This window comes from Pogona vitticeps, chromosome 4 (assembly GCF_051106095.1).
Source record: "Pogona vitticeps strain Pit_001003342236 chromosome 4, PviZW2.1, whole genome shotgun sequence".
NCBI lineage: Eukaryota > Metazoa > Chordata > Lepidosauria > Squamata > Agamidae > Pogona > Pogona vitticeps.
In genome coordinates this window covers 239,461,095-239,479,019 of record NC_135786.1, presented here as the reverse complement: position 1 = coordinate 239,479,019, position 17,925 = coordinate 239,461,095, and the positions used below count along the sequence as shown (strand labels likewise).

Below are 17,925 nucleotides of genomic sequence, written 5' to 3'. Positions count from 1 at the left end.
CCTGGTCATTGTCCAATTTGTAGAGCCAGTCCCTCAGCATTCTTTTAACACCAGAAAAAACAAAGATATCTGTAGAGAGGGATTTAGATGTTAGTAGGGCTTGAACTGAGGTTGCCCAGCCGCCACTCTTCCATTGCTCTACCATGCAACGTTTAGGTAGACGGTGGTCGGGCATATCCATCACCCTCTTATAATAACCGAGTATAGCTAGCGTTGCCCTAGCTTTAATGGACACCATACCTGTCTCTGTTCTGAGAAAAGCTGCTGGGGTCCCCTGGGGTACCGCGAGGATGTGTCTCAGAAATTTGTTCTGTCCTACTTCGAGATGTTGTAGGTTGTTCTGATTTACACCCCAGATCTCAATGCCATAGAGCATTTGAGAGATGACCCTCCCTGAAAAAACTTTTAAAGCTGGTGTTACAGGTTTACCACCTTTGTGATGGAAAAATTTGACCAGAGCATGGCTAGATTTCTGAGTCGATATTTTCGTGCTCTGTATCTGGGATTTCCAGCAGCTTTTCTCATCAAAATGCACTCCTAGGTACTTAAAGGTCTGGACTTGTTCTATTTTGTTTTCACCTATAGTCCAGCTAAATTTGGGGGGGTGCTTTCCAAAAATCATCACTTTAGATTTTGTGTAATTTATTTTTAGTTGCTCTAGGTGGCACAACATTATCACAATCGAAAATAGCAACTAAATGAGGTATTGACAGGAGGGAAGGTCTGCCTAAAGAGCCAGTTCTTGAGTCGGCTCTTTAAAACGCCCAGCGAGGGAGGCAGACCAATTTCTGGGGGGAGATTGTTCCAGAGGCGAGGGGCCACTGCCGAGAAGGCCCGCTTTCTTGTTCTTTCTCTTCCAGCCTCCCACGGCGTCAGGCCCCTCAGCCGCCCCTCTTGACTGAAGGAAGTGATTCGGGTAGATCTAGGTGGCAGGAAATGTTACACCAGATAATTGAGGTCTGAAACCGTTTAGGGCCTTATATGCCATTGTTAATGCTTTGAATTCAATGCGGAAACGAACAGGCAGCCCATACAGGCTGATATATGCTGATGTTTTCTCACCTCAGTAAAAAGTCTGGATACCCTGTTCTGCATCATTTGACGTTTCCGCATCAGTCTGAAAGGCAGCCCCACATAGTGTGTTACAGTAGTCTAATCTCGAGACTCAAAGGAGTGATGAGTTTGGCTTTCTTCAGCCTGGGGGCTTTTGTTGCGCACTGGATTACAACTCCCATCGTCCCACAGCCAGCCTGGCAGTAACGCCCCCCTGAGAAAGACTGTGATGGGAAATAAGAGGGAAGAGGAGGCCGGAGGCTGGGGAGATGGCTGCTTGCGTGCGTGGGGGGTGGGGAAGGAGAGAACAGGGTGCTGGGAAGGTCAGCCATGCTGCCTGAGGATGATGGGAAGGCTGATCTCCCACCTCTGGAGGTCCGGCTAGGCTGCTTGTAAACAGAGAACTGCAGCGCTGGAAGGGCCCCTCTGGAGGGCCCAGTCCAGCCCCAGCGGGGAATCAAACTCCCAGCCAGAGGCCTAAAGCGAGGAGCTGCCTTGCCGTTCAGTTCCTTCCCTGCTCTCTGCTCAAGGCTCAGGAGGAATTCATTTATTTATTTTATTTATACCCTGCCTATCTGGTCCTAGGATCACCCTAGGAAGGAGGGCAAGCCAGCTGAGGGATTCTCCGCCAGCTCTTCTGCATTGGGTGGGGGGTATCCTCCACCCCCCTCTTGTCCTTCTGAGTACAGCATCCACCTTTCTGGGCAGACTTTAACGTGCCAAGACGGTTTGTGGGGTGTTGCTGCCACAAGGCCCAAGGCAATAGATGCATACACACACACACACACACACACACACACACACACACACACACACACACACACACACACACACACACACACACACACACACACACACACACACACACACACACACACACCGACCCCCTTGTATCTGAGGAGGCAGGAAAGGCCCCTACAAGGCAGCTGTTCCAGAGAGGAGATTTCCTGCTCTGAAGAGCCCTGACACCCTCCCCCCCCCCCCGGAAAGAGAGAGGAAAACCTGGGGGGAAAGAGGAGCTGGGCCAAGGTCCCTTGGAAAAGCACTGTTTTATGGATTTTCACACCACTCTTTAGTCGTCTTTCTAGGGCAGCAAAACACACACCAAAAATCGGCCCTTCCAGGAGCCTCCTGGCCCTGCGGTTCAGCTGCACGGCTGCAATCAAGACTCTGCTCAGCACCCGGACGCAGTCCCGGGTCTCCAGCAAAGCGTGCTGCTGCGTCTTCGCTTTTGTATTCTGTTTGTTAGCTCTCTATCGCTTTCTGTGAAATGGAAGAAGCCACTGACGTTTTGGAACCACCAGGCTGCATTTCAGGAAAAGGGACTTTAAAAGGTGCCCATTTCCCTGTTAGCTCCATTTTTAGGGCTTCACTCTCTGAAAAGCCTGTAATCAGAGTCAAGTGGTGTTTTTTAAAATAACACTGACAAATTCTTAAGAGAGCAAGAAACCAGTTTTGAGAAACATATTTATTTTACACATTTCTTGTAACAATCTATTACTCTGAGTAGCTTTCAACAAAATACAAATACTGTATAAATTAAAAGCTGCAACAAAATACAAAGAGAAATAAAAACGAGAAAAAAAAATCCAGTCCCTGAACAATGTTTCTAACAATGATACAAATACAGACTTAAAAGCCGTTACTTAAAAGCCTTTCTGGGCAGACTTTAACGTGCCAAGACAGTTTGTGGGGTGTTGCTGCCACAAGGCCCAGGGGGATAGATGCACAACCCTCCCCCCCCCGATTCCCTTGTATCTGAGGAGGCAGGAAAGGCCCCTACTAGGCAGCTGTCCCAGAGAGGAGATGTCCTGCTCTGAAGAGCCCTGACACCCTCCCCCCCCCCGAGAAGAGAGAGGAAAACCTGGGGGGGAAAGAGGAGCTGGGCCAAGGTCCCTTGGAAAAGCACTGTTTTATGGATTTTCACACCACTCTTTAGTCGTCTTTCTAGGGCAGCAAGAGACACACCAAAAACCGGCCCTTCCAGGAGCCTCCTGGCCCTGCGGTTCAGCTGCACGGCTGCAATCAAGACTCTGCTCAGCACCCGGATGCAGTCCTGGGTCTGCTGCGTCTTCGCTTTTGCATTCTGTTTGTTAGCTCTCTATCGCTTTCTCTGAATTGGAAGAAGCCACTGACGTTTTGGAACCAGCCGGCTGCATTTCAACAGAAGGGTCTTTAAAAGGTGTCCATTTCCCTGTTAGCTCCATTTCTAGGTCTTCACTCTCTGAAAAGCCTGTAATCAGAGCCAAGTGCTGTTTTTTTAAAATAACACTGACAAATTCTTAAGAGAGCAAAAAACCAGTTTTGAGAAACATATTTATTTTACACTTTTCTTTTGATAGGCTATTACTCTGGGCGGCTTACAACAAAATACAATCATAAATTAAGATGGTAACAAAATGCAAAGAGAAATAACAATGACAAACTAAATATCCAGTCCCTGAACAATGTTTTGACAATGATACAGACTTAAAAAGCATTACAATGAAATTATGTTGATTTTATTCTGATAGATTTCTAGTGACACACTGTTACTCTGTTACACTGTTCCAACAAAATAGAAATATAAATAAAAAGGGCAACAAATTACAAGTTAAATAAAAGTGGCAAACTAAATATCCAGTCCCCGAATGATGTTTCTAGGAATGATACAAATACGGACTTAAAATACTTTACAATGAACTGTATGTCAGTTGTGAAAGGAAAAAAAATAATCAGAAGTCTGAGTAGGGTCTGCCTCCTGGGCACAATCAGGGGCCAAATCCTGCCAAATCCTGCAGCTGGGCTCCAGAAGCTCCTGCCTGAGCACCGGCAGCTGTGTGCCAAGGGAGGGGCTCCCCCAGCAGGGCTATAAAACCGCGCACCCCCTCCCTCCTGGAGAGCTGCTGGAAGCCTTTGCCCCCCCCCTTGGGAGTTCCTGGCCGGAGTCCTCAGCCTCTCGCCTGGGGTGCTCCGGATGTCCGCTGATCCTCGGGATGGTGACTCGCCCCTGCCTTCTTGGCTTCCTCCTGCCAAGGGGGGAATCCCCTTTCCCTCCTCCCCCCTCATCTTTTACTTGGAGGGGGCCAGACTGGCCAAGCCAGGTTCCTGGATGGGGTCCCTGAGAAGGGAAGAGGACCTGTGGACCCCCTTCCTTGGGGTGAAGAATGATGGACTCCACCCTCTACGAAAACCTCCCTCCTCCCACCAAGAGCGCCCCCATTCTGCCGAGAGAGCGGCGTGTTCTGGAGCTTCAACGCCCCCGGCTGGATCAGGTCCACGTTGACCCTCCAGAAATTTCCTTTCGTTTTGGGGTTCATCGGATCCTTCAGCTCCTGCAGGAGAAGCACAGAAGGTGAGGGTGAGAAGCCTGGGAATGGGGTCTGTCTCTGGAGAGGAGCCCCCCAGCACAGCCACCTGTGGACCTCCTTCCCTGGAATGAAGGATGATGGCCTCCCCACCTACAAAAACCTCCCTCCTCCCACCAAGAGCGCCCCCATTCTGCCGAGAGAGCGGCGTATTCTGGAGCTTCAACGCCCTGGGGGGGATCAGGTCCACATTGACCCTCCAGAAGTTCCCCTCCGTTTTGGGGTTCCTCGGATATTTCAGCTCCTGCAGGAGAAGCACAGAAGGCGAGGGTGAGAAGCCTGGGAACGGGGTCTGTCTCTGGAGAGGAGCCCCCCCACCACAGCCACCTGTGGACCTCCTTCCCTGGGGTGAAGGATGATGGACTCCCCCCCTACGAAAACCTCCCTCCAAGAGCACCCCCGTTCTGCCGAGAGAGCGGCGTGTTCTGCAGCTTCAACGCCCCCGGCTGGATCAGGTCCACGTTGACCCTCCAGAAGTTCCCCTCCGTTTTGGGGTTCCTCGGATATTTCAGTTCCTGCAGGAGAAGCACAGAAGGCGAGGGTGAGAAGCCTGGGAACAGGGTCTGTTTCTGGAGAGGAGCCCCCCCAGCACAGCCACCTTCCTGCACCCACACCCCATCTTCAGTGGAAGAGGCCATGGAAAGGAAGCCCCCTAACCTCAGAACGCCCCCCCTTTACCCCCAGGGACTGCCTGCACCAGCTTTTTTGCCCCTTGCTCTGGACGCTTCCTATTGCAGGTCGGGGGGGGGTCTTACCCTCCTTCTCCCTCCTCTTTTCCTTGGAGGGGGACAGACTGGCCAAGCCAGGTCCCTGGGAAGGGAAGAGGACCTGTGGACTGCCCCCTTCCCTGGGCTGAAGGATGATGGACTTTCCCCCTACGAAAACCTCCCTCCTCCTGCCAATGGAACAGTCTTCGGTTTACCAGGAAAAAGCAGATGTTTGAGGACAGGTTGTGCCGGATCGACTCCTTCCAACCGTCATACCTTTCTTCAAAGTTGAACAGCCGCCCAACTTCCCGTATGATCTGGAAGAGAAAAACAGGATTAAATGGAGAAGCAGGCCTGGGAGCATCATCTATGCTGGATGGACTCCTTCCACCCCACTTGGATGCCATCTTTCCTCCTCTCTATTCTCCCCCCCCAGAACCCAATCCAGCGTTTTCTCCTCAAAGACTCTTGCAAAGACTAGAAGAAAAGGCACCAGCTCAGGAAAAGGAACTTCTCCAAGCCCTCGAAGGAGGTGCCCAGCCGGGTGTCTCCCCCAGGCCAGCTCTGCGACATTCACCCTCCTGCTCTGGCAAGCCTCCTCGGCGGGGGGGCTACTGTCTCCGGGACCGGCCGGCCTTCCTCTCTGGGAAAGGTGGAAGAGGACTCCGGGGCATGTGCAGAAACCCCAGGACCTCCAGGTCGCCTAGGCTGGAAAAGAAATCCCAAAACGGTCCAGGGCTTCACCCGCCTGCTCAGCCACTCTGGCTCCGGGTCCGAGCAAGAAAGCGCCCCAAGCGCCAGGGGAAGAGGGGAGCCCAGCCCCCAAAAAAGCCCAGCAGTATTTGGCCGCCCTCCCTGGGCTTTGGCCCCTCTCCGGAGGAAGCCCGGATCAACCCCAGGGCGGTCAGTCTCCAGTCAATTTTATTTATTCATTTCTTTTATTGGATTTCTACCCCGCCCATCTAGACCTGTGGACCTCCTTCCCTGGGGTGAAGTATGATGGACTCCCCCCCTACGAAAACCTCCCTCCTCCCACCAAGAGCGCCCCCATTCTGCCGAGAGAGCGGCGTATTCTGGAGCTTCAACGCCCCCGGCTGGATCAGGTCCACGTTGACCCTCCAGAAATTTCCTTTCGTTTTGGGGTTCATCGGATCCTTCAGCTCCTGCAGGAGAAGCACAGAAGGCGAGGGTGAGAAGCCTGGGAACGGGGTCTGTCTCTGGAGAGGAGCCCCCCACCACAGCCACCTGTGGACCTCCTTCCCTGGGGTGAAGTATGATGGACTCCCCCCTACGAAAACCTCCCTCCAAGAGTGCCCCCGTTCTGATGAGAGAGCAGCGTGTTCTGCAGCTTCAATGCCCTGGGTGGGATCAGGTCCACGTTGACCCTCCAGAAGTTCCCCTTCGTTTTGGGGTTCCTCAGATATTTCAGTTCCTGCAGGAGAAGCACAGAAGGTGAGGGTGAGAAGCCTGGGGCTGGGGACCGTCTCTGGAGAGGGTCCCCCCCCCAGCACAGCCACCTTCCTGCAGCCACACCCCATTTTCAGTGGAAGAGGCCACGGAAAGGAAGCCCCCTAACCTCAGACAGCCCCCCCTTTACCCCCAGGGACTGCTTGCACTGGCTTTTCTGCCCCTTGCTCTGGACGCTTCCTTTTGCAGGTCGGGGGGGGGACACCCTTTCCCGGCTCCTCCCTCCTCTTTTCCTTGGCGTGGGTCACACTGGCCAAGCCAGGTTCCTGGATGGGGTCCTTGAGAAGGGAAGAGGACCTGTGGACCCCCTTCCCTGGGCTGAAGGATGATGGACTCCCCCTCCCCCAGATAACCTCCCTCCTCCCGCCAATGGAGCAGTCTTCGCTTTACCTGGAAAAAGCAGGTGTTTGAGGACAGGTTGTTCCGGATGGACTCCTTTTAGTAGTCATAAGTTTCCTCGAAGGTAAGCAACCTGTCAATTTCCCGTATGGTCCGGAAGAAAAAAACAGGATTAAATGTAGAAGCAGGCCTGGGATCATTGTCTGACTCCTTCCACCCCACCTGGCATCTTTCCTCCAACTTTCCTCACAGATGCCCTGTGGTCCCCCTCCTCTGTATTCTCCCCCCCCTCGAACCCAATCCTGGCAAAGAATAGAAGAAAAGTTACCAGCTCAGGAAAATTGAACTTCTCCAAGCCCTCGAAGGAGGTGCCCAGCCGGGTGTCTCCCCCAGGCCAGCTCTGGGATTCCGCCCACCTGCTCTGGCAAGACCCCTCGGGGAACGTGGAAGAGGACTCCGGGGCACGTGCAGAAACCCCAGGCCCTCCCCGTCATGTGGGCTGGAAAAGAAATCCCAAAACTGTCCAGGACTTGCCCCGCCTGCTCTGCGTCCGAGCGGAGAAGTGCCCCAAGCACCAGGGGAAGAACGGAGCCCAGCCCCCAAAAAAGCCCAGAAGGATTTGGCCCCCCTCCAGAGGACGCCTGGATCAACCCCAGGGCAGTCACCCTTCAGCTTATTCAGCTTTTTGCCCCCCCACCCCGCTTCCTCCTGGGGACCAAGGCTGTTGAGGGTGCCGAGCCTCCCTCCGGATGGGGCCCCTCCTGGCCCAGCTGCTCCCTGGCCGCACGAAGGGGCGCTGGGCTGCCGGGCTCCGACTGTCCGTGGGGCAGGCGCTGCTCCTGGAGGCTCTCCATGGCAGAAGGATAGACTGCGCTGGCAGAGGAAGGCTCTGTGAGGGGTGAGGAGCCTGGCTCTCTCAGAGAGAGAAGTGCTTGTGGGACCCATTGAGCCCAGCTCAGAGCTGGAGGAATGGGCCATTCAGATGCAGATTGGGGGGCAGACTTTCGGGCACCAGGTGAGGGCGGACGGTGCTCCCAATTAGCCCATCCACCCTAATCACCAGCCCAGGCTGCAGGGGTGGAATCAGCAAAGGGAGGCCTTTCAGTTCACACCTCGTTCTGCAGCCGGGGAGGCCATGCAGGCTGTGGATTCCGGGGGTCCCTCCATCCCTGGCAGGAAGTGGGCCTCTCCCCCTGCCTCGGGCGGCCCTTTCCCGAGGGTCTTCATACGGCCATCCTACAAAAAGTGCCTGCCCCACTTAAGGGGTGGAAGACGGGAGAAATCAGGGGGTCAGAGTGTCCTTGAAGGACAGCCTCTTCCATGCCTGTTCTTGTCCATGTCAGGCAGGAAAAAACGGGAGAAAGGCAGCTGGTCTTTGCTTTTGAGTTCCTTCCAAATTAGGATGGCTCTGGCCGAGTTTTTAAGGGAGGGTAGATGCTCTGGGTGTGATTTTCCACAGCGCCCACCCCACCTTGGCCCCTTGTGTTTTTCCACGGCCCACTGGGGGATTTAAATCAAGATTTTCTCAGGAAAAGCTTCCCCGGAGGACCTGATTTTCTTTCTGCCAGCCAGCACTCACCTCTCTATGTCGGAAAGGAGCGCTGGATTCCTTGAAAGAGCTGTAGAAAGGCGGGACTCCTTGACTGCTCCACAATCTCTAAAAGTTAATCTTTCAACTTGAGGCTGGCTTGAAAATGTGTATTTTAACATTTTATTGTTCTCTGCTTTTCTGATGTTTTAATGGATTGGTATTAGATGCCAAATCTTTATAGAGTGGTGCAAATAAAGCCTGACAGATTAGGAAGCCATCATGTATTCCTATTTCCCATTGATTGAACTTTGCTTGATCAGCTGTAAATATTCTCTACATTCTTGTTTGCTGTGACCAAACTGCTCTGCCTTTGGTGTACTTGATGGCTTCCCCCTCTTGCGTCATCTCCAGAGTTCCTTCTTTAGTAGGATACTTAGAGGGACAGGATCTGGAAGTAGGAGGGCTTGCATTTTTATGGGAGGGAAGGACTAAGACTCCTAAATATTTTGAAAGAAATACAATATTTTTTATTTATTTAAGTTGGAATTTGTATTATAATTGGTGGAAAGTAAAAAATCCTGTAGTAAAGAAACAGGAAATGAATAAAAAAAATGAGAAGTCATGATTAGGATCGCATTAGAAGAATTGTTCAAATATAGAAGTTTGCTTTTATGTTGAGCCTTAGGGGTTTTTTTCCTTTTTGCATTTAGATTATCTTTGTTTAGTGTTGGAAATTTAGAGATTCTTACACTTTATGTCTACTGTTTAAATGCGCATTGTGCAATATACCTATGTTTAGAAAAAAAGTTTTAAAAAGAGTTCCTTCCTTGGTCACACTCTGGACCCAATAAATTCTTTGTGTATTGTGATATGAATCTCACCACAGTCTGGCTTGCTGTTTCTTCAAGGGAAGCCACCCTTTTGGGCAGAGAGACCCTGGGGGGGGGGCTTTGGCTGAAGCCCAAGGTCAGCTTCCTGGCCCTTGGAGTGGGGACCTCCTCCCTGCAAGAGACCCTCCCTCCCTCTCCTCCCTCTGTTGGGGCCCCCAACCACCCACCCACCCACCTTCCCCCCAGGGGCAGAAGAGCCCAAAAGCCCAGCTGACCAAGCTGCTAATGGCTGGCTAATGGCCCAAGAGAGCCCCGCCTGGAGGATCAGGAGGTCACAGAGAGGTGAAGATCAGCATCCTCCTCCTCCTTGGGAACATCTCAAGAGGAAAGAGGAAAGCCTCCATCCAGCCATTCAAGAAATAACAAAGAGGAAAGGCCAGTGGGTGGTCTGCAGCCTGGAGGGGACCTGGGTGGGGGTCTCCCCCCCAGCAGGGGAACCACTAGAGGGCATCCACACAGAGTTGGGTCTGGAAGGAGGAGGTTTGGATTCACAGAAGCCCCCCCCCCCCGAATCCCTCCTTGTTCCCCCTCCAAGGGTTGTGGGAGACACAAGAGACTTCTTTGGGAAATGGATGCAAACAGGAGAGAGGCCGTTGCTCCTCCTTCCTTGTGCAGGGCAGGCATTGCGCTCTAAGCACGGGACCACAGCCTGGTCAGGTCCTGCTTTAAGGGAATACCTCTCGCCCCCCCCCCCCAAATAAAGTCCCTAGCACTTGAGCGGGGAGGGGGCATGTGCCGTTGAATGAATACCCACTCATAGTGAGCCTCATCAGGCTTTCCCAGGGAGGGAGTCCTCAGATGTAGTCTGCCCTTCCCTTCTCCCGGGACTCTGCAGCCAGTTCAGGCTCGCTCTTCCCACAGGAGGCACACAGTGCAGGATTGAACCCTCTGGCTCTGCAGCCAGCTACCAAACTCCCGGAGCAAGTCAGCCAGACCACCAGCTGCTAAAGTGGATCGTGCTCCCAAATAGAGACCAGGGGCCAGCCTAATCTTGCCAGCGGGGCCACCTCTGATCCTCTGGGTACTCCCCTGGAGGGCAGAGGTGGGTTGGGGGTGGAGGAGGGAAGCAGTAGCACCAGTGGGCGAGATGGGGACCCCCCATCATGACTGCCCTATACCAAAGGGGCCACCACCGACGTCCCTCTGGGGGGCTCCCCTTGGGAAGCAAGGAGACCTCTTGCCAACGCCGTGGGCCACCAGGAGGGGATCTTCCCACCTCTTCCCAGGGACTCTTTGGAGTGTCTTCTAATGTTCCCAAGGCCAGTCCCCTTTTCTCCCAGTTAAACCTGACATTCAGGAGAGGGAGAATTCCATTTTAGTCAGAAAAGAAATGACTCCAAGAGGCTTTCCAATAAAATGCAAAGCAACAGAGGAATCAGCACAAAAAGAGAACGTGAACAATTCCTGGAGTTCCTGCTCCACCAGGTGGATCGTGTTTAGTCAGAATTCTCCACTATGTCCCTCTTGGGGGTCCCTGCGCGGCATAGCCCGCAGCTTCTCTCAGTGACTCAAGCCCCTTCCCTAGGACAAGGCAGCAAGCTGTGAAGGGGAACAACAATCAGCACAGTAAGAGAACATCACAAATTGTGTATTTCCCGTCTCCTCTCTCTTTCATTTGGCCCTTAATGCGGATCATTCCCTCCTTCCCTGAGCCTCTTCTCCAGCCTTGCAACAGCCCATTCCCTCATCCCTAGAAAGGTAGCATTGCTGATATGCGGAGGGAAGCCTGTCTGCCAACCTTGATTGGATCAATCAGGGCAATCCATAAAGCCATTGACCAGATCATGCGCCTTCCAGGGCCATTCCAAGCAATCCTTTCCCCTCTGAAGGCCTTGACTCTGCATTTGGATGGCTCAGGAAATCACTTTAATTGAGGCCATTCAAGCAAGGGAAACTCCTGCTAGCCTGAATAGGCAAGAGTGCAAGAAAAATGGCAAGATGTGTAGCTGCTTCTGCAAAGACTGACCACTAGCATCGCTTTGCAATGAAAAATGGAAGAAATTTGGAAGGTCCTTGAAAGCAGTGGCCCCTTCAGCCTTGGAACAGCAGGGCAGTTAAGAAAGGTGGCAGGCAGGGCGCCCCCCCAAGAGAAAAAAGCCTTCCTTCTGAGAAAAGGTGCTGTTGGCAGTGGGGTGAGCAGAAGGAGCTCTTAAGGACCCTTGAGGAGGAAGAGACCCAGTTGCCCTGAGCCACCCACCCTTCCCCCTGCATGACTGGCTGGCTATGGGTGGGGGAGAGCTGTGGTCAAGCAAGCCACTCCCCCCACCTCGGAGCCCCAGGGGGTCCCGTTCTGAAGGCAGAGGAAGAAGAGGGCCACCAACGGCAGGCCCCCCCAGTTGATTCTGACTATGGGGGACAAAATCAAGGAGGATCTTCATGGAACGTCCGCCATTGTGCGGAGGAATTTCCCTTGCCCACGAAAGCCTTTGCGGTCATAGATCTCAGGGTCTTGGATGGGGAGATCTTGCTGAGGGCTCTGGACCCTAACCCCATCCAACTGATCATCCCCTCTCTGTGACCTCCTGATCCTCCAGGCGGGGCTATCTTGGGGCATTAGCCAGCCATTAGCAGCTTGGTCAGTTGGGCTTTGGGCTCTCCTGCCCCTGGGGGTTGGGTGTGTGGTTGGGGGCCCCAACAGAGGGAGGAGAGGGAGGAAGGCTCTCCTGCAGGAAGGAGGTCCCCACTCCAAGGGCCAGAGAGCTGCCCTTGGGCCAAAGCCCCCCACAGGGTCTCTCTGCTCAAAAGGGTTGGCTTCACTCTGTTGTTGTTGTTGTTCAGTCATGTCCGACTCTTCCTGACCCCATGGACCAGTCTTCCACTGCTGTCTTCCACTGCTTCGCAGAGTTGGGTCAAATTAATGTTGGTCGCTTCGGTGACCCTGTCCAGCCATCTCGTCCTCTGTCGTCCCCTTCTCCTCTTGCCTTCACACTTTCCCAACATCAGGGAGTCTTCTCTTCTCATGAAGAGGCAGAGCAGTTTGGTCAAAACAAACAAGAAAGTAGAGAATATTTACAGCTGACCAAGCAAAGTTCAATCAATGGGAAATAGGAATACATGTACTTGATTGCTTCCTAATCCATCAGGTTTTATTTGCTGTCTTTCTGGGAGGCTGGTTTGGAGAGGCCAGAAGGGCACCATCCAGAGCTGCCGCCTTTCCGACAGAGAAGCCAGGAGGAAGAGCCCTGGAAGGGTCGGCTCCTCTCCCCAGCCTCCCTCCCGGCATCCGAGCCCCATAAAACTAAGGTCAAGTTTCCTAGCCTTCAACAGGCCTCGGGAAAAGAAAAGGGAAAGAGTCTTGGGAGCCCCCAAAAGACCGAGCGATTCCCTTCGGTGGGAGCTTCGAGGGGCTGCCTGTCCTCATCTCCAGGGGCATCCATCTTTCAGGGGCCCGAAACCTTCAGAAGCTCCCAGGTTTCTGGCGAGTCCAGAGCCTGATCCTCAAGGAGGAGGTTCACACAAACCCCCAGTGCTGGCTTAATCCTTGGTGCTCCTCAACCGCCAAGATCGAGGGCTGGGCCTCCTCACCGGGGAGGAAATCCCACAGACACTTCCTATCCCAGAAAACTGAAGGCCTCTGGCTGGTTTGTAAGAAAAATTGGGCAACACCCAGCAGCTCAAAAACGGAGGGTGCTTTTAAAAAACAAACAAGCACCAATAAAGCCACAAAAGGAAGGCTTACAAGAAGTCTAGGAAACACTCCCTCTAGAAAGGCAACCTTGGATGGGGCTGCTGGAGGCGGGCTCCTTGGGGGCCCTTGCCTTGCTGCAGACGAGGGCCCGATCCTGCGGAGAGACTCCAGGGTCAAGGAAAGGGGTAGACAGCTTGGATCGGCCAAACTGCAAGGGGGCAAGTAGGTTGGGAACCCTAAAATCAGAGCTTGGGAGAACAGGATTTCCGCAGCCAGAAAGGGTCAAAACATCATGGCTCCTAAGAGTGTCCGAACCCTGTTTGGCCCGGGAGGGCCAGCCGACCCCCTTTTCCTTCGCCCACGTCAGCAGGAGCCCATGGGCGATGACTCAGAGGTAGGTTTCCAAGAAGCAGAAAGGACCACAGTCAAGGGTGGCAATTCATCAAGTGGTACAGGAAGAGCCTGGTAGCACCTTGAGGATTAGTGGATTGTTTTGCTGATTTCACCCCTCCAGCCTCCACAGGTGATTAGGGTGGCTGGGCTAATTGGGAGTCCCGCCCGCCCCCAGCTGGTGGCCCAGGTTCTGCCCCCCCCAATCCGCATCTTGAGGACTAGTGGATTGCTTTGCCTCTGAGCCTTCACACACTGTCTGTCCTCCAGGGTTTTAGAGACACAGCTCTCCTTGGGGCTTAAGGATGCCTGGTCCATAGAGGGCAAAGCATGGAGCAGAGCTTCTGCACTGCAGTGGACAGAGCGAGGGGAGTCAGCTTTTCCTGAGAAAATCTGAGTTCAAATCCTCCAGTGGGCCGTGGAAAACACAGGGGGGCAAAGTGGGGTGGGCGCTGACATGGCCAACAACAGGCATGGAAGAGGCTGTCCTTCAAGGACCCCCTGATTTCTCCCCTCTTCCACCCCAGAAGTGGGGCAGGCGCTCTTTGCAGGACAGCTCTATGAAGACCCTCGGGAAAAGGCTGCCCGAGGCAGGGGGAGAGGCCCACTTCCTGCTAGGAATGGAGGGACCCCCGGAATCCACAGCCTGCCAGGCGCCCATGCATGACCTCCCTGGCTGCAGAACCAGGTGTGAATTGGAAGGCCTCCCTTTGCTGATTCGGCCCCTGCAGCCTGGGCTGGTGATTAGGGTGGATGGCCTAATTGGGAGCCCCGCCCGCCCTCACCTGGTGACCCAGAGTCTGCCCCCGAATCTGCATCTGAATGGCCCACTCCCCTATTTAAGGGCAGGGCTCAATGGGTCCCACAAGCACTTTCTTTCCTTTTCCAGCCAGACTCCTGGCCCACCAGCGAGCCTTCCTCTCCAGCGCAGTCTACCCTTCTGCCATGGAGAGCCTCCAAGAGCAGCGCCTGCCCCACAGACAGTCGGAGCCCGGCAGCCCAGCGCCTCTTCGTGGGGCCAGGGAGCAGCCGGGCCAGGAGGGGCCCCATCCGGAGTCGGGAGGCTCAGCGCCCTCCACGGCCTTGGCCCCCAGGAGGAAGCGGGGCGGGGAGGCGCTCCAGGCCAGGGGTGCTGGCAAAAAGTACCAGCGCCACGCCAAGCCCCCCTACTCCTTCCTGGCCCTGATCGCCCTGGTCATCCAGGGCTCCCCGGAGAAGAGGCTGAAGCTGGCCGAAGTAAGTGGCTGGGGAGGGGAGGGTGGATCGGGCCCTTTGGCCAGGAGGCGCCTTCAGGCCCCGCGCCGGCTGTCCTGGGCAGCTTCCTGTGGCCAGCCGCCTTCCTTCGGGGCCACCTTTTCCAGCTCTCCTCTCCCTTTCCGGAGGGCTGCCTGCCACCGGCCCCCACAGGGCTCCTCGCCACGGGCTACAGCAGGCGGCGGCGGCGGCTCCTCCTGGCCAGCCTGGAAGGCAAATGGGGCGTCTTTCCTGCCCCGACGAGGCGGACGGAGGAAGGGAGGCCGGAGGGGGGGGGCTTTCTGCTCTGGAAAGGCAGCGGGAGGGTTAGGGCGAATTCCCCCCCCAAAAAAAAAACGGAGGGAGGAGGGCGGGGGGGAGTCCTCCACCGCACCGGCGGCAGGAATTAACGGGGGATGGCGCGGGGGGGGGGGCGGGCAGCTGTTCCCAGAGAGGAGCCTTTGTGCCCCCGACGGGAGATCTGGGGGAGAACTGTGGGGCGGGTGTCGGGAACAGGTCCGGAGAGCTGAGGGGGGGGGCTCGGAAGAGGAGGGCTGCCCGTTCCCCGAGGCTCTCCCATCATCCGCCCTGATGCTGCTGCTGCTTTCCTGCAGAGGGAGAAGGCGTCGTCGAGGCGCGCTCCCGTCAGGCAGGCTGGCCGGAGGTTGGCCCTTCGGGGATTGATCCAGGCTTCCTAACGGAGAGGGGCCAAGCCATCGAGGGTGGCCAAATCCTGCTGGGCTGTCTGGGGGGCTAGGCTCCCCTCTTCCCCTGGGGCTTAGAGCGCTTCCTCGCTCGGACCGGCGGGGCAAGCCCTGGATCTTTGGGGGATTTTCTTTTCCAGCCCACACGACGGGGAAGGCCTGGGGTTTCTGCACATGCCCTGGAGTCCTCTTCCCGCTTTCCCAGAGAGAAAGGCCGGGGGGGGGAATCTCCCAGGGTCATCCCTCGGAGTCAGGAGGTGCCCGACGGGTCTTGCCAGGGCAGGAGGGCGAAAGTCCCGTCTGGGCACCTCCTCCCAGGGCTTGGAAGAAGTTCCTTTTTCCTGGGGAAGGGTAGATGCCTTTTCTTCTAGTTTTTGTGAGGGTCTTTGAGGAGAGACCCCCCTCCTTTCGATGGGAGACCTTCCTCTGGGTGAGAAGGACAGGACAAGGGGTTTTCTCCTCCTCCCCCCCCCCGCTCTTAGATGGGGCAACTGTCCTGGGGGTGGAAGGCCTTCCCTCTTCCCCCTTGTCAGGGGTCTCTGCAGACACAGCCCTCCCGCTTTCCAGGGTGCAATGCCCGGATTGGGTCCTGGGGGGTGAATACTGAAGGGGGGGCCACAGGACACCTGTGAGGAAGGTTGGAAGAAAGATGCGGGGGGGTGGGGGTGGAAGGAGTCCGTCTGCCACAGATGATGCTCCCAGGCCTGCTTCTCCATTTAAATCCATTTTTCTCTTCCAGATCATACGGGAAATTGGCAGGTTGTTTTCGTTTGAGGAACGATATGAAGGCTGGAAGGAGTCGATCCGGCACAACCTGTCCTCAAACGCCTGCTTTTTTCAGGTAAAGCAAGGACTGCTCCATGGGTGGAAAGAGGGAGGTTTTTTGGGGGGCTGGTCCCTCATCTTTCACCCCAGGGAAGGGGGGGTCCACAGGTCCTCTTCCCTTCTCAGGGACCCCATCCAGGCACCTAGCTTGGCCAGTCTGTCCCCCTCCAAGGGAAAGAAGAGGGAGGAGCCGGGAAAGGGGGTCCCCCGTCCTGCAATAGGAAGCGTCCAGAGCAAGGGGCAGAAAAGCCAGTGCAGGCAGTCCCTGGGGGGAAAGGGGGGCTGTCTGAGGTTAGGGGGGCTTCCTTTCCGTGGCCTCTTCCACTGAAGATGGGGTGTGGGTGCAGGAAGGTGGCTGTGCTGGGGGGCTCCTTTCCAGAGATGGACCCCATTCCCAGGCTTCTCACCCTCACCTTCTGTGCTTCTCCTGCAGGAGCTGAGAGACCCGGCAAACCCCAAAACGAAAGGAAATTTCTGGAGGGTCAACGTGGACCTGATCCAGCCGGGGGCGTTGAAGCTCCAGAACACGCCGGTCTCTCGGCAGAACGGGGGCGCTCTTGTTCCGGACCTGGCGCCTTTCGTCCTGGAGGGCCGCCCTTACGCCCCCCTCCCCAGCGCCCCCGGAGGGGCAGAGCGGCCCCGATCCTTCATGATCGAGTCCCTGCTGCAGAGGTCCCCCAAGGCAGAGCCACGGGGCCCTCCTCCTCCCAACGCTGTGGAGACCCCCGGCCAAGCCCCCCCAGCGGCCTCTTTTTTCCCCCACCCCGAGGGGCGCTGGCTGGACCCCCTCAGGGCAGAGGGCTCTCATCTGTCCCTCTGGGCTCCTCCTCCTCCTCCTCCTCCCCCAAATCCCCTGGGGTGCTGGCTGGCCCCCACTCCTCCCTGGGGCCCCCGACCCCCTGTTTCCTTCCTTGGCAACCTCCCCTCATGTGTGCTGGCAGCCCCCTGCCCCTTCCTGGCCCCCTATCCCTTGGTCCCTCCGGCCACCCTGCCCGCCTCCAGCACTTTCTGCCCTGCCGCTTGCCTTCCTCCTGCCTGCTGCGCCCCCCGGGCAGCCTTCCCGGGGCCCCTCCTCCCCGTGGGGTGCCCTGTGGCCCAGCAGAGCGCCTGGCACGCCCACCCACCCTTGGCGAGACCCGCCTCAGGGTCCCAGTCTCCTTTATCTTCATACCCAGCGATGCCAGGCAGGCACCCTTCGTAAAGGACTGTCGGTTGGGGTTGGGACACTGGATGTATTGCCTCTGTGAGGCCGGTCTCTTTGGCACTTTTAATTCCTGGTCTAATAAAAATATTCTCCCACCCACCCACCCCGGTGTCTGCATTTCTTTAAAGATCTCCAAACCTTTTCCTGTTTTTATTCTTCCTTGCACAACTGATATACATTTTGTTGTAAAGGCCTTTAAATCTGTATTTGTATTATTGCTAGAAATGTTGTTCAGGGACCTAGATATTTATTTCGTCATATTTATTTCTCTTTGTATTGTGTTGTCTCTTACCCAGAGTGTTGGTCTGTCCCTAGAAGTTTATCAAATAAAGTAAATTTCTGAAAACTTGTTTTATTGTCTCGAAGGATTCTCAGGTAGAACTTGAATCACCCACTTGACTCTGGCGATGGCGGGCTTTTAAGAGAATATAGCACTAGAAATGGAGCTAACAGGGAAATGGCCACGTTTTTAAAGTCCCCTTCAATGAAATACCATGGGCCAGTTCCACAGAATCCGTGGCTTGCTCCTTCTCAGAGAAAGCAAAGCAAAGGATACTGCTTATAGGATGCCCCACCCTGCTGGAAGCTCTCTCTGGGTGGTTATTTA

At 55.3% G+C, this 17,925-nt stretch overlaps 1 protein-coding gene and 1 long non-coding RNA gene across 3 annotated transcripts; one reads left to right on the top strand and one right to left on the bottom strand.

The window, feature by feature from the left end:
- Window positions 1–3,320: 3,320 nt before the first annotated feature.
- LOC144588742 (uncharacterized) lies at window positions 3,321–14,922 on the bottom strand. Of its 2 annotated transcripts, none has more exons than XR_013544425.1 (4): window positions 14,705–14,922; window positions 6,965–7,046; window positions 5,323–6,539; window positions 3,321–4,644 (listed from the first exon to the last, which is right to left on the bottom strand). It is a non-coding gene; the product is annotated as an uncharacterized LOC144588742 (long non-coding RNA). The 2 variants fall into 2 exon arrangements; XR_013544426.1 differs by lacking the exon at window positions 14,705–14,922 and adding an exon at window positions 7,242–7,797.
- On the top strand, window positions 14,281–17,664 carry LOC110090969 (forkhead box protein E3-like). Its single transcript, XM_072999645.2, has 3 exons — window positions 14,281–14,588; window positions 16,029–16,130; window positions 16,548–17,664. The coding sequence occupies exons 1-3, from the start codon at window positions 14,298–14,300 to the stop codon at window positions 17,313–17,315; spliced, it is 1,161 nt and encodes a 386-aa protein (XP_072855746.2). The 5' UTR covers window positions 14,281–14,297; the 3' UTR covers window positions 17,316–17,664.
- Window positions 17,665–17,925: the final 261 nt, after the last annotated feature.

Bases quoted from the DNA above. Each gene is read 5' to 3' on its own strand.
- LOC110090969 (XM_072999645.2), top strand. From the start codon at position 14,298: ATGGAGAGCCTCCAAGAGCAGCGCCTGCCCCACAGACAGTCGGAGCCC. The intron at 14,589-16,028 runs GTAAGTGGCTGG...TTTCTCTTCCAG, and splicing joins AGAGGCTGAAGCTGGCCGAA to ATCATACGGGAAATTGGCAG. The intron at 16,131-16,547 runs GTAAAGCAAGGA...CTTCTCCTGCAG, and splicing joins CAAACGCCTGCTTTTTTCAG to GAGCTGAGAGACCCGGCAAA.